Source organism: Poromitra crassiceps (genome assembly GCF_964638095.1).
Source record: "Poromitra crassiceps genome assembly, chromosome: 15".
Classification (NCBI taxonomy): Eukaryota; Metazoa; Chordata; class Actinopteri; order Beryciformes; family Melamphaidae; genus Poromitra; species Poromitra crassiceps.
Window position 1 is genome coordinate 19,372,864 of NC_139634.1, and position 12,289 is coordinate 19,385,152.

General features: G+C 45.7%; 1 protein-coding gene across 2 annotated transcripts in view; it reads left to right on the forward strand.

Moving 5' to 3' along the window:
* The window catches only part of ganabb (glucosidase II alpha subunit b), a 28,700-nt gene that overhangs the window by 10,394 nt on the left and 6,017 nt on the right, over positions 1-12,289 (forward strand). The window contains exons 6-19 of one of the 2 annotated variants that reach the window (XM_083652121.1): positions 806-985; positions 1,269-1,334; positions 3,782-3,842; positions 3,991-4,072; positions 5,012-5,108; positions 5,395-5,575; positions 5,686-5,839; positions 6,787-7,022; positions 7,251-7,377; positions 7,799-7,878; positions 8,129-8,269; positions 8,389-8,485; positions 10,038-10,139; positions 11,089-11,332. In XM_083652121.1, the coding sequence (XP_083508247.1) occupies positions 806-985; positions 1,269-1,334; positions 3,782-3,842; positions 3,991-4,072; positions 5,012-5,108; positions 5,395-5,575; positions 5,686-5,839; positions 6,787-7,022; positions 7,251-7,377; positions 7,799-7,878; positions 8,129-8,269; positions 8,389-8,485; positions 10,038-10,139; positions 11,089-11,332 (1,848 nt within the window). The remainder of the gene's footprint in view (positions 1-805; positions 986-1,268; positions 1,335-3,781; positions 3,843-3,990; positions 4,073-5,011; positions 5,109-5,394; positions 5,576-5,685; positions 5,840-6,786; positions 7,023-7,250; positions 7,378-7,798; positions 7,879-8,128; positions 8,270-8,388; positions 8,486-10,037; positions 10,140-11,088; positions 11,333-12,289) is intronic. The other variant, XM_083652122.1, reaches the window with a different exon arrangement.

A 12,289-nucleotide genomic window follows, 5' to 3' on the forward strand; every position in this document is an offset into this window, starting at 1 on the left:
TTTACACTTTAAGTTGTAACACCAATTTCTCAAAGTGCGCAAACTGCAGGACCATCTGAATTAGGCAACAAATAAAGAATATCTCAACATAATTTACACCAATAGACTAGACTTGATTAGATTTAAAAGAGAAGATTTAAAAGAAGACAAAAAATTACAACCCAAGTGAAGTGTTTGAGCCTGATTCGAGGCATGTACAGTACATAGTACATACTGTAGTTTGTTAAACATTTACCTCATGGTGGATAACCCTGTTGGGGGGCCATCAGGTCAGACTGTGATCCTTGGAGCGTGTTGTGCTCGCTCTCCTGGGTCGTGTTTAACCTTTAACTCTAGAACGCATCATTTTGCAATGCAGGCACTTTTCATGGGTTTGAGGGTTATGAAGAGACTTGGGGCCGTAGGGGAGCATGATGTAATGCATGACTGGGTCGTAGTTCTTTAGTTTTTAATCCGTTTTATTACTGGGGCATCTGGGTAGTGTAGAGATAAAAGCACTCCCTTACCACTGCGAGACCCGCGGTCATTTCCCGACAGCGCTACCTCCGGCTTGGACAGACGTTCCTACAGACACTCGGGGGGGAGGGGAACTGGGGGAATAGCGTGATCCTCCCACATGCCACATGTCCTGCCGGTGAAACTCCTCGCTGTCAGGTGAAAAGAAGCGGCTGGCGACGGCACATGTATCGGAGGAAGCGTGTGCTTGTACAAGGCAGAAAGAGGAATCTTGAAAAAAGTAAACGTGATGATGACTCAAGTTTTGACTAAACTGAACCTTCTCTCTTCCCCTTCTCTCGGGCCTCAGCCTGTCTCTCCTGTCCCAGGATGAGAACGGGGTGGTTCTGTCCCTGGGGGCGGAGTCTCAGAGGGTCATCGTCAGCGCCCGGCCCTTCCGGCTGGACATCATGGAGGGGCACGAGGTGCTGATGTCGGTGAACTCGCGCGGCCTGCTGGCCTTCGAGCACCTGAGGATGCGCAAGGACACGTGAGAGACCTCACAAACGCGCACACTTACACATACACACCTCTTACACATACGCACCTCTTACACAAACACGCACACTTACACATACACACCTCTTACACATACACACCTCTTACACAAACACGCACACTTACACATACACACACCTCTTGTCCAGCCGCATCTTTACATCCACAACCCTCACTCAGTGGATGATTCTCTTTTTGTTCCCATGAAATGGTTTTATTTTGTGTCAGTATTGTCTCTGACTCGTTGTTCTGTCCTCTTCTCCCTATCATCCTAGTTTCTCCTATAAAGTAACTAGCACAGTGGCTAGCGTGTGGGATAATATCAAGTGGGTATTCTCTAGGTAAAGACCCTTAAGCTTTGTAAGTGTGTATTCTGTTTCTTGTGCTAATGCTGCCAATAGCCATGTAAGATGTAGGGAGTACAGCATTTAGTCTCAAATATGTGTGACAGAGGGGTGTGTGTGTGCATGGCAGTATTTGTTCCAGAATTTGGGAGGGGTCAAATTTCCCCCTTGTTGATTTTTAGTGAGCCATCTTCATATTTTAGGGGGATAATTAAAAAAACTGATTGATTAATTAAAGCATCACTTTGCCAATTTTCAACCAGCTTTGTATCATTACAATGTCGGTAGCATATTTGTCACGTACACCACGCTCAACTTCACCAACATAGACCGTATGGGTTGTAGCTGCTGTGGTAGTGGGTCACATTAAATCAAGCACAACCATACAAAGAGTCATTTTTTGCTAGACCTGTGTACAAAAAGGATCGAATGCAGGTATCGTTTGAGTGGAGAGGTTTCCGTACTACTTGGTGCTGGTTTATTTCGGTCGATGCATTAAAGGTATTGACTAAGTACAGATAGCCGGCCCTAATGAAAATGAATGTTTATTTATTACCTTCATTCCATATACCCCCGACATTAACGATACAAAGCTGGTTGAAAATCGCCGAAGTGATCCTTTTAAGAAGTTGATTTTCAGCATATTTCATGACACAAAGAATAAGAAATCATCCTGAGAGAACATGAACATTCATCTGAAGGGTACAGGGCCTGCCGCAGGCCTGGCAATGATGTGTCATTGTCTTGTCAGATCAATGTTTGCTCACTAAATCACAAAATCATGCACCTAGACTGTCACTCTAGCAGCCTGTCTGTCAAAATGATCTAACACTGTAACTGCATGATCGACTGGGCTTCATGACCAGTCATGTTAACTCAAATCATGACTCCTGACCTGACTCCTGCTTGCTTACTTCATGGTGACAGCTTGTTGCCATAGCTGAAACATAAACTAGTGCCAGGTTCAGGCTGATTTTAGAATGAAAGTAAGAGCAATGCTACTCTAGCCTGCACATAGACTATGCCCCACCAGATACCTTGTTTCATCATCTTCAGGCAATGCAGCTCAGTTCCCCAAATCCAACAGCAACATCTCTCTTTGTGGTTATGCTGCCATTTACACGTTATTCCTAGATGTCACAATTGATTAAAAAAAAATCTCTTAACACCCTAGATGGCAAAACTACTGTATCTCCATGACTTCAGTATTTTCTGAGACCTTGGTTTCGAACAAGCTTTAAAAACAGGTTTGCCCGCTGCCGCCTCTCGCATGTGCGCTGCAGATCACGCACCTTCACAACTGCAGATCACGCACCTTCACAGTTGTACACGCCCAGCAAAATGTTATCAGACCGAGGAACATCTCAAAGGTGTGGCCTAAATCACACCCTGTTTATGGTGCATCCTTATGGCTGGAGCCTTGTGAATGTTACATGCAGCAGCCTCTAGAGGTCCCGTCCCACGGTGCCTAGCTTGAAATAGAGAGCCGCAGGGATGACGTATTTTTGTAGTCAGAACGCGGAAGTCCCGTACTTCCTGGTTCTTCACTGTTTCTGTCTATGGGATTTTTGAATGGGTTTTTGCCGCGATGCTTCAAAAAAGGTCTCTGGGCAAACCAGAGTTCAGTCGGATAATCTTCACACATGAGGACCACTTTCATGAGTTTTGTAGCGTAAATGCGAGCCCTAGAAGTAAAAAGCTCGAGCTAAGCTAATCCAGAACTACACACTGTCGCATAGGCTTCCACGTCACGTCAGCACTCAACCTGGACTGTTGTTGGATGTGTGCACTGATTACCCCGGGCTGAACGGGCTGAACCAGGTGAGGGAAAGATCATTTCCGTGTTCGTCCTTTGAAGTGGTGACGTTATTGACGTATATATCCCCATCGACTCAACAGTGTAGTCTCATTTAGCCGTTTGCTAGCTAGCCGCCCTTTTAACGGCACGTAAAAGCTTCAAAACTCATAAAAGTGGTCCTTGTGTGTGAAGATGATATTACTAAACACTGGTTCGCGTTTGATTAAGCCAGCGTTGCCCAGAGAGATTATTAGAAACATCGTGCCAAAAACCCATTCAAAACTCCCATAGGCGAAAACAGTGAAGAACCAGGAGTGTTAGCATCGATGATTTCCGGACTCGTTCCTGCGGCTCTCTATAGCCACAAGGTGGGGAGTTGCTCCACCCCCTCTGTCATTAAAGTGGCATCCCGTAGGACTTAGCTAAATACCTGTTAGTAGTCAGTCACTGTGTTAGTAGTCACTGTGGAGTCAGGGGCCAATCACCAACCTACCTGTTTGTATGTCCTCTTCCTTTTTATCATAGTGTGATTTGACTTCCATATCGTGTTGCCCTTTACGTGCCTCTGCATTTAGTGACACCTGTCTCTTTCTGCCCTGCCCCTCCCTGCCCCCTCCCTCCCTCCATTCTTTCTGCCACGGAGCAGTCAAGCAGAGCCAGAGGCTGAGAAGAAAGAGGAGGCTGATCCATCTCCCCAGGCCGAGGAGGTGGGAAACTAGACACTGAAACCTAAATCCTTCTCTCTGCGTCTCCCTTTTACTCTTCATATTTTTAAACCCCAAAATGTTTCTCAAGCCAGATCGTCTCTCTATCCTCCTTTTGATTTTTCACCATCCCCCCTTCTTTCTCTACCAGGAGGCAAAGGAAGAGGAAGACAAAGTAGAAGATGGGATGTGGGAGGAAACGTTTAAATCGCACTCCGATGGCAAACCCAACGGTGGGTCTCTTAGTTCTGTGGTCCTGCCCTCTGCTGGTCTCTGTTGGTTCTTATGATAGCTCATCGGGCACTTGTCACAATAGCCCTGTTCGGAATCGGTCCCTATGACAGAAACGGTGGACTATTTAGTGTGTTGCCATTTTTTTATGGTGCCCAAATTCTCAACTGTTAATTTGATTGACTATTTAGTCCACTATAAAATACCCACAATGCAGAGCAATTTCTAGTGAACAGCGAATGTACCCTACATTTTCACCGGTATACCACAATGCAATGCGGTTGTCTTTACCGAAGGAGAAGAAGAAAGTCGTTAGCTCACGAGCTAACAAGCTTGTGAGCTACATGACCAATAAAGCTTGCTATTAGGAGACAGCACCATAGTTGACAAAACAACACATGCACGTAATTAGAATTTCAATGATTTATTTAGGATTTAGCAGTCAAAACATGCAACATCAATACTAGCTGAGGACATCTCAATTTGCTCGTGAGCTCAGTTGGTTATGTGATAGTGGGCGTGGATTGCTTGCGTCGAATGAATACCCGGCACATCTGGTGACTCAATGATCTCCAGGACAAAAATCTGTGTAGTGTCCCAAACTCATTTTGATCATTCCCCATATAGTAAACTATATGATAAACACTATATGGGGAATAGTGAGTGAGTGAATGAGGGAACGATTCTGAACGTGGCTAGTGTGTGTGTGTGTGTGTGTGTGTGTGTGTGTGTGTGTGTGTGTGTGTTTTTTTTATAGCATTCTTTACTGAAATAAGCTATGAGCTAGCATGTAGAAAATAGTGACAAGCTGTTTTTAGAGTTAGCTGAATGCCAAATGTTAGTATTTGAGTATGAATAAAACCGATACTATAATAATAATTATTATTATTATTATTTTTCCTGCCTCGTCTAATTCCTGATTGGTCACTCTGCCTCCACAGGCCCCACCTCCATCAGTTTAGACTTCTCCTTGCCGGGGGTTGAGCATGTCTATGGCATCCCGGAACACGCAGACACCCTCAAACTCAAAACCACAGAGTGAGTGGCAACAAAGGGTGATGTTTCAAATAGGAAGTGGCCTTGTTGAGTTCATATACACTCCTCATGCCTGAATTTCCCACTACATTGTATGGTACATACATGCTAATCACTTGACTGTTTTGAGTAGGATGCATAGTATTTGAATCAGTTTTTTTCAAATATAAATCCTGTAAGTTATCTGATATATCTTTTTTGTGAGGTGTGTCATTGATTATACCTGTTTCACTGAATCAAGCCTTTAACTGTGTGTGTGTGTGTGTGTGTGTGTGTGTGTGTGTTACAGTGGCGGGGACCCATACCGGCTCTATAACCTGGATGTGTTCCAGTATGAGTTGTATAACCCCATGGCCCTGTACGGCGCCGTCCCGGTCATGCTGGCCCACAACGCCCAGCGGACCACCGGCATCTTCTGGCTCAATGCTGCCGAGACCTGGGTGGACATCAGCTCCAACACCGCTGGAAAGGTAGAGGCGCTACAATGTGATGAGACAAGCACACACACACAAATGCACAGTGTCTCTCTCTCTCACTCTGACTCACTCACTCTGACTCTGTGGTGCTCATCTCTCTGCAGACCGTGTTTGGGAAGATGCTGGACTACGTGCAGGGCTCCAGCGAGACGCCACAGACGGACGTGCGTTGGATCTCGGAGAGCGGCATCATTGACGTCTTCATCATGCTGGGACCGACGCCCCAGGATGTCTTCTTGCAGTACGCCTCCCTTACAGGTCAGAGGATGTCTTCTTGCAGTACGCCTTCCTTACAGGTCAGAGGAGGGTACACGACTGGCCGTTTGGCACGCTCTCTCGCGTCTCACTCAGAACCACATGCACATCTACACAATATACTTTCAGAAAGGTCACAGTGTGTTGCGGGAACTTTGAGCTTCACTGTCCTTTGCTTAAGAGCACTTCAGTAATAGACACTCGTCACCATCTCACATCCAGTCTTCACTCTTTTGGCCAAACATCAGGCAGCAGCAGCCTTCCAGTGATTTGGGAATCCGTTGCATCCGTTTGGTTACATGACATCTTTGGCCCTTGAAAGTATTCGACTAGTATCCTGCTGGTTTACACACAGAGGGGTGGTAAACTACAACATCTACCTGCCAAGAGCAATTTTTACTGGCCAAAATAATTAATATACATTTTCCATAGAAATGTGTCACCCCTACAGTACTTGTTTTCAATCCTATTTTGTGCATAGGAGCAGGTACTGTGACACTTTTAATGTCAAACTTGCTCATTCACTGATGAAATATAGACTAAATTTATAATCAATCATAACATGCTACAGAATTTTGATGCAGGCAAAAACCAAATATTGTCTATAGCTGGCATTCATTTATTCTAGGCATTCAAATGTTATCTAAAAAAAATTAGTCAGCGTGGCGAGTGACCCTCACTGATTAATCCACCAAAGACATTAATTTGTTAAATTTGGATCCTGGCTCTTCTTATCCGATTTTAGTTTGGGGGAATTTCTCCAATTTTAGGCTGATCCTTCAGAGTAGCCCACCAATATCTGTTAGCAGGTGTCTGAACCCCAAAGACACTTTCCGGGCAGGCGGGGGACACTGCCTCTCTCAGCCTGCCTGACCTACCCAGACATCTGGACACTGCCTCTCTGACGTACACAGACGTCTTATCTCTTTTCCTCTCCTCTCGTCCTCCAGGGACCCAGGCCTTCCCTCCCCTGGCCAGCCTGGCCTACCACCAGTGCCGCTGGAACTACAACGACCAGGAGGACGTGCAGGCGGTGGACGCGGGTTTCGATCAGCACGACATCCCCTACGATTTCATCTGGCTCGACATCGAGCACACGGACGGCAAGCGCTACTTCACGTGGGACCCCCACAAGTTCGCCACGCCCAAGGACATGCTGCAGGGCATCATGGACAAGAGACGCAAGGTACGGGTGACGAGTAGCACCACTGTGCCAAGAGAATCACACGCCTACCTAGGATAAAGGAGGGTTCTCATTTCCATAGGATAGAATCTTGCCAGAATTTCCTCTCGTGTCTCATCTGTTTTGCAGGTGTCCCACTGACAATCATTTATGAAGTTGTTGATCGTCTATTTTTTTTACACTTCCATGCTCCCCCCCTATCATGTATTATTTTTCTCAATCTGTCAATAGATGGTGGCCATTGTGGACCCTCATATCAAAGTAGACAGCAACTACAAGATCCATAATGAAATCCGCTCTCGGGGTTTCTATATCAAGAATAAAGATGGCGGAGACTATGAGGGCTGGTGCTGGCCTGGTAAGAGATTGACGAGCTATTACCCCCCCCCCCCCCCCCCCTCCCCATAAAATGCACTCTAAATTTATATTGGACTGTTTTCAATCCAATCAGAATCACTTTTATTGCCACAATATGTAAAGATTACATAGGAGGAATTTGTCTTAGTGTAAGTATGCAGCATAGCGGTCATACCAATATTCAGACGATAAAAAGAAGATATTTTAAGAGACAGAATCACAAGGGCAATGTTCAGTTGACTGGTCTTTTGCTCAGGTGCTGGGGGGGTCAATAGCCAGTAGCCACTAATATTGATGACACCTCTATACACTGAAGTCACATGACGGTCTCCCCAATGCTGATTGGAGCTGTAGTTGGAAACGGATCAAATTTGAGCTGATGTAAATGTGTGTTATTTTTGGTCTTGTTTGACGCACTTCAGGTAATGCGGGCTACCCAGACTTCACCACTGCAGAGATGAGAGCCTGGTGGGCCAGCATGTTTGCCTACGATCAGTACGAGGTGAGTCTGAAGAGAAACACACTTCACTCATTCTGGGTCAATATGAAGGCAGTGGGCACCATCACATAAATGGCCATAGTTGTTGTTGCTCTAGACTTTTGGTAAGCAATGACACATATCCTTTTTTTAAATCCGGGGAAAGCCATAGGCTCTTTTGCCAGCCAGTCAAGGGATTTGAACCGGCAACCTCCTTCCACAAGCCCTCTTACTACTGGTCCCTGTCTCTGACTCGTCTCTGTCCGCTTCCCAGGGTTCCATGGAAAACCTGTACACATGGAATGACATGAACGAGCCATCGGTCTTCAACGGCCCGGAGGTCACCATGCACAAGGACGCGGTGCACGGAGCCTGGGAGCACCGCGACGTGCACAACCTCTACGGCTTCTACGTGGTGAGTGTGCGCCGTTTGACTTTATGCGAAGAAGTCGTCCTCGGTAGCTTTCTTTGCGAGTCATTTCTTTGAGTGTGTCGGACGTTGTCTCCGCTAACCGTCCTGTGTGCGGCCCACAGCAAATGGCCACGGCGGAGGGCCTGATCCAGAGGTCGGGGGGAGTGGAGCGCCCGTTTGTCCTGACCAGAGCCTTCTTTGCTGGGTCCCAGCGCTACGGTGAGCCCTCTGCTGCCCGCTGCTGCCTTCTCTCTCCGTTCTACTTGCTGCCTCCTTTTTCTGTACTGCTAGCAAGCAATACTCTCAGCCAAAGATTAAACATTTCAATCATTTGCCATGTCAACATCGTTGATGGGAATTTGTCTTGGTTCACTCTATTACAACAACATGCGATAACGGCACACAATATAGACACAGTAAACAGTGAAGCGAGATATACTTAACATGAAGCAAGCAAGGGAAGACTACAACCAATGATTTGAGATGCGCTGCCTATCACTTTTTCAAGCAGAGTCTTGTCTTAAGAGGTTGTGTGGCCATACCAGACAAGAATCTGGGAAAAAGTCAGCACACTCTCAAATATTGATCTATAGAAGTGAGTCATGGCTTGCTGACTAACCCTGAACAGTTTCAGCTGCCACAGGAAGTACAGTCGTTGGTGGGCTTTACCATAGATCTTCTATTATCTAGATGGGTCACCGCAGGCTCCGCCAATTCTAACAAATGGTAGCCTCAAGTCTCCCAAATGGTCACGTGGGTACCTATCCCCTGAAGTGAGAGGACTGTGCCTGGTGACGCGGGGATAGTGCTGACCTAGCAAGCTAACTTGAAATAGAGATCATGAGTTCCCAAACTCCACACAAAACCACACATATAAACACAAAGATGCCCCTTGTTAGCTCAATACAGTTGAAACTAAGATATTCCATTTAAAAAAAAAATCTAGCCACAGATTTAGCTACTACATTAATGAACTTCAGCTTTAGCTAGTCGCTCCCTGCTGCTAACATGAGTTCCTGTTGCCAAATCTCGCGAGTGTTGCTGAGATAGAGACAGGTCTTGAACAAGTTTAATTTTCTCCTGATCTGTCTGTCTGAAAAATGCCATTTTAGTGTCAGAATATTCAGAAGATATGTGGCTTCAGAGAATGGGCAGAATATTTACTGTAATGAATATGGGGGCGAAGGGATCTGTCATAATCTGAGATCACGTTGACTCAGACCTGCCGAACACTTCCTAAGTGAGCGTGTCCGTGGAAAGCCATGGGCAAAACGCGTGTGCCAAAATGACAGGAACTGAGTTAAAGTTGGGTTGTCTTGCTTGAAATCCCATCGTCTTTGGCTTTACTGACTATGACACTGGTGTTAAGGCAAATGTATGGTTACTGCCCCCTAAAGGTTAATGTATTGTTACTGTGGTGTGTCTGGTGTTCGGCGGTTGGGAGAAAATGTAGTGCCAAATGAGAGGGCTGTTTGACGGTAAAGTAAAGCGCTGAAAATGGTCAAAATAGAGTGTACATGTAGTGTACACTGATATTGATTTGTTTAGGTAGGCGTTCTTTTAGGTGGGTAAATTACATTGTAGTACCTGGCCCCCACAGCTACAGAGAGAAAGCCCTGTAGGCTGCTACTTCAGAGTGCCGGATCTCGATACACGGTGCGCTCAGCGCCCAGAGCGCGTTATCTAGTTAATTGACTGTATCAGACTAGCTCATAGGACCCCACTTCAAACAAACCGAACTATCCCTTTAAATGTATGTGTCTCTGCTCAGGTGCTGTGTGGACAGGAGATAATGCTGCTGAGTGGGACCACCTGAAGATCTCCATCCCCATGTGTCTGAGCCTGGGCCTGGTGGGAATCTCTCTCTGTGGGGGTAAGAATCACCAGGCTCCCTGCTCAGCTAGAAACTAGGGAGGTGCCAGAATAACCAAGTAGTCTAGTAGTCTAGTTTGTGATGAATAAACCTGACAGTTTAGTAAAAAAAAAAACTATTTACTCTCTATAAAATATGAGTAAAGAAAAATGCATAATTAAGAATGAACTATGAAGTGTGGCAACTTTGATCTTTTTAATGGCTCACATATTGTATTAACATGCCAGACCAGAGAATAAAATGCACAAATGAATGAATTAAAATGATCAATGCAATGCAAGCTTCATGGAGATAATGGATATAGCCATGGCTTAGTTTTACTAGCAAGACAATCATGAATCATATTTGCTAGGAACACATTGAATATTCAAACATATTTTCACAGGCAACAGAGAATACTCAGAATTTTCTTCAAGTAGTGGCTCTGGAGAGTTCAAACAGGTTCTACCATGTTGCTGGCTGCCTTTTAGAACCAATATATTAAGTACAGGTTTTTCCTATAATATGCAGCATTGCCCTCCTTAACATCACCATGTTGAAATGCCCACCACTCTTAAGTTGGTTAGAAACAGCAGTGGAGCAGGACTGTGATGAACACGCGTCCTGACTCAATCATATTATTGAAGTCATTTTGACTTGGACCCAGGAAGAAGACCACCCCAGAGTGTTTGATCATGTTCAGGAAATAGTGCAAGATGAACTGCATGAGACTGATGTGTTTCCGTGGTGAAGGCACTGGTTCCCTGGGTATACCAGCAGCACTTCTATTTAACATTCCTACTTGCTGCATCTCATCCACTGCCCAGATAATCCAGCAATGCGCCATGATGACATCATCCAAATATTTGATGGCAGTGATTGTAGATGCAATGATGAAAGTTGACTTTGTACATCAGGGAGCACCCTTACTACCCTCTTTAATTTCAACTCTACCGCGTCTGTCCTGCAGCTGATGTGGGCGGCTTCTTCAAGACTCCGAGCAGCGAGCTGCTGGTGCGCTGGTACCAGACGGGGGCCTACCAGCCCTTCTTCAGGGCGCACGCCCACCTGGACACCCCCCGCCGCGAGCCCTGGCTGTTCGGCCCCGAGAACACGGCGCTGATCCGGGAAGCGGTGCGCCAGCGCTACGCCCTGCTGCCCTACTGGTACCAGCTGTTCTACCACGCACACCGCACCGGACACCCGGTCATGAGGTGAGGAGGAAGAGTGTTTGTGTGTCTGTGTCTCTTCCATGTGTTGTCTTGCCTGTAGAGGTGGGGGAAAAAGTCGATACACCAAGACAACTTGATTCAAATTCCATTATGCAAATCCCGATATTGATACTTGTAGTGCTGTTCATTTCCAGATACGCAGATTTTCTTTTTCTTTCATCTTTTTTATATTATTATTTTTTATATTATAAAGTGTTATATTATATGTATTATTATAAAGAGTATTCAACTCAGTTGTCCATTTTCAGTGTTTTCATTTTTATGCCTCCGCCGGCGAAGCCAGGCCGAAGGCATTATGGATCCGGGTTGTCCGTCCGTACGGCCGTAAGGATGTCCGTACGGATGTCCGTCCGTACGGATGTTTGTTAACGCCATATCTGAGGAACGCCTTGACGGAATTTCATCAGATTCGCCTTAAACATTCACTTAGGCTCAAGGATGATCTGATTAGATTTTGGTGGTCAAAGGTCAAAGGTCAAGGTCACTGTGACCTCTCGAACGCCATTTTCAAGCTTGTTAACGCCATATCTGAGGAACGCCTGGACGGAATTTCATCAGATTCACCTTAAACATTCACTTAGGCTCAAGGATGATCTGATTAGATTTTGGTGGTCAAAGGTCAAAGGTCAAGGTCACTGTGACCTCTCGAACGCCATTTTCAAGCTTGTTAACGCGATATCTGACGAACGCCTGGACGGAATTTCATCAGATTCGCCTTAAACATTCACTTAGGCTCAAGGATGATCTGATTAGATTTTGGTGGTCAAAGGTCAAAGGTCAAGGTCACTGTGACCTCTCGAACGCCATTTTCAAGCTTGTTAACGCCATATCTGAGGAACGCCTGGACGGAATTTCATCAGATTCGCCTTAAACATTCACTTAGGCTCAAGGATGATCTGATTAGATTTTGGTGGTCATAGGTCAAAGGTCAAGGTCACT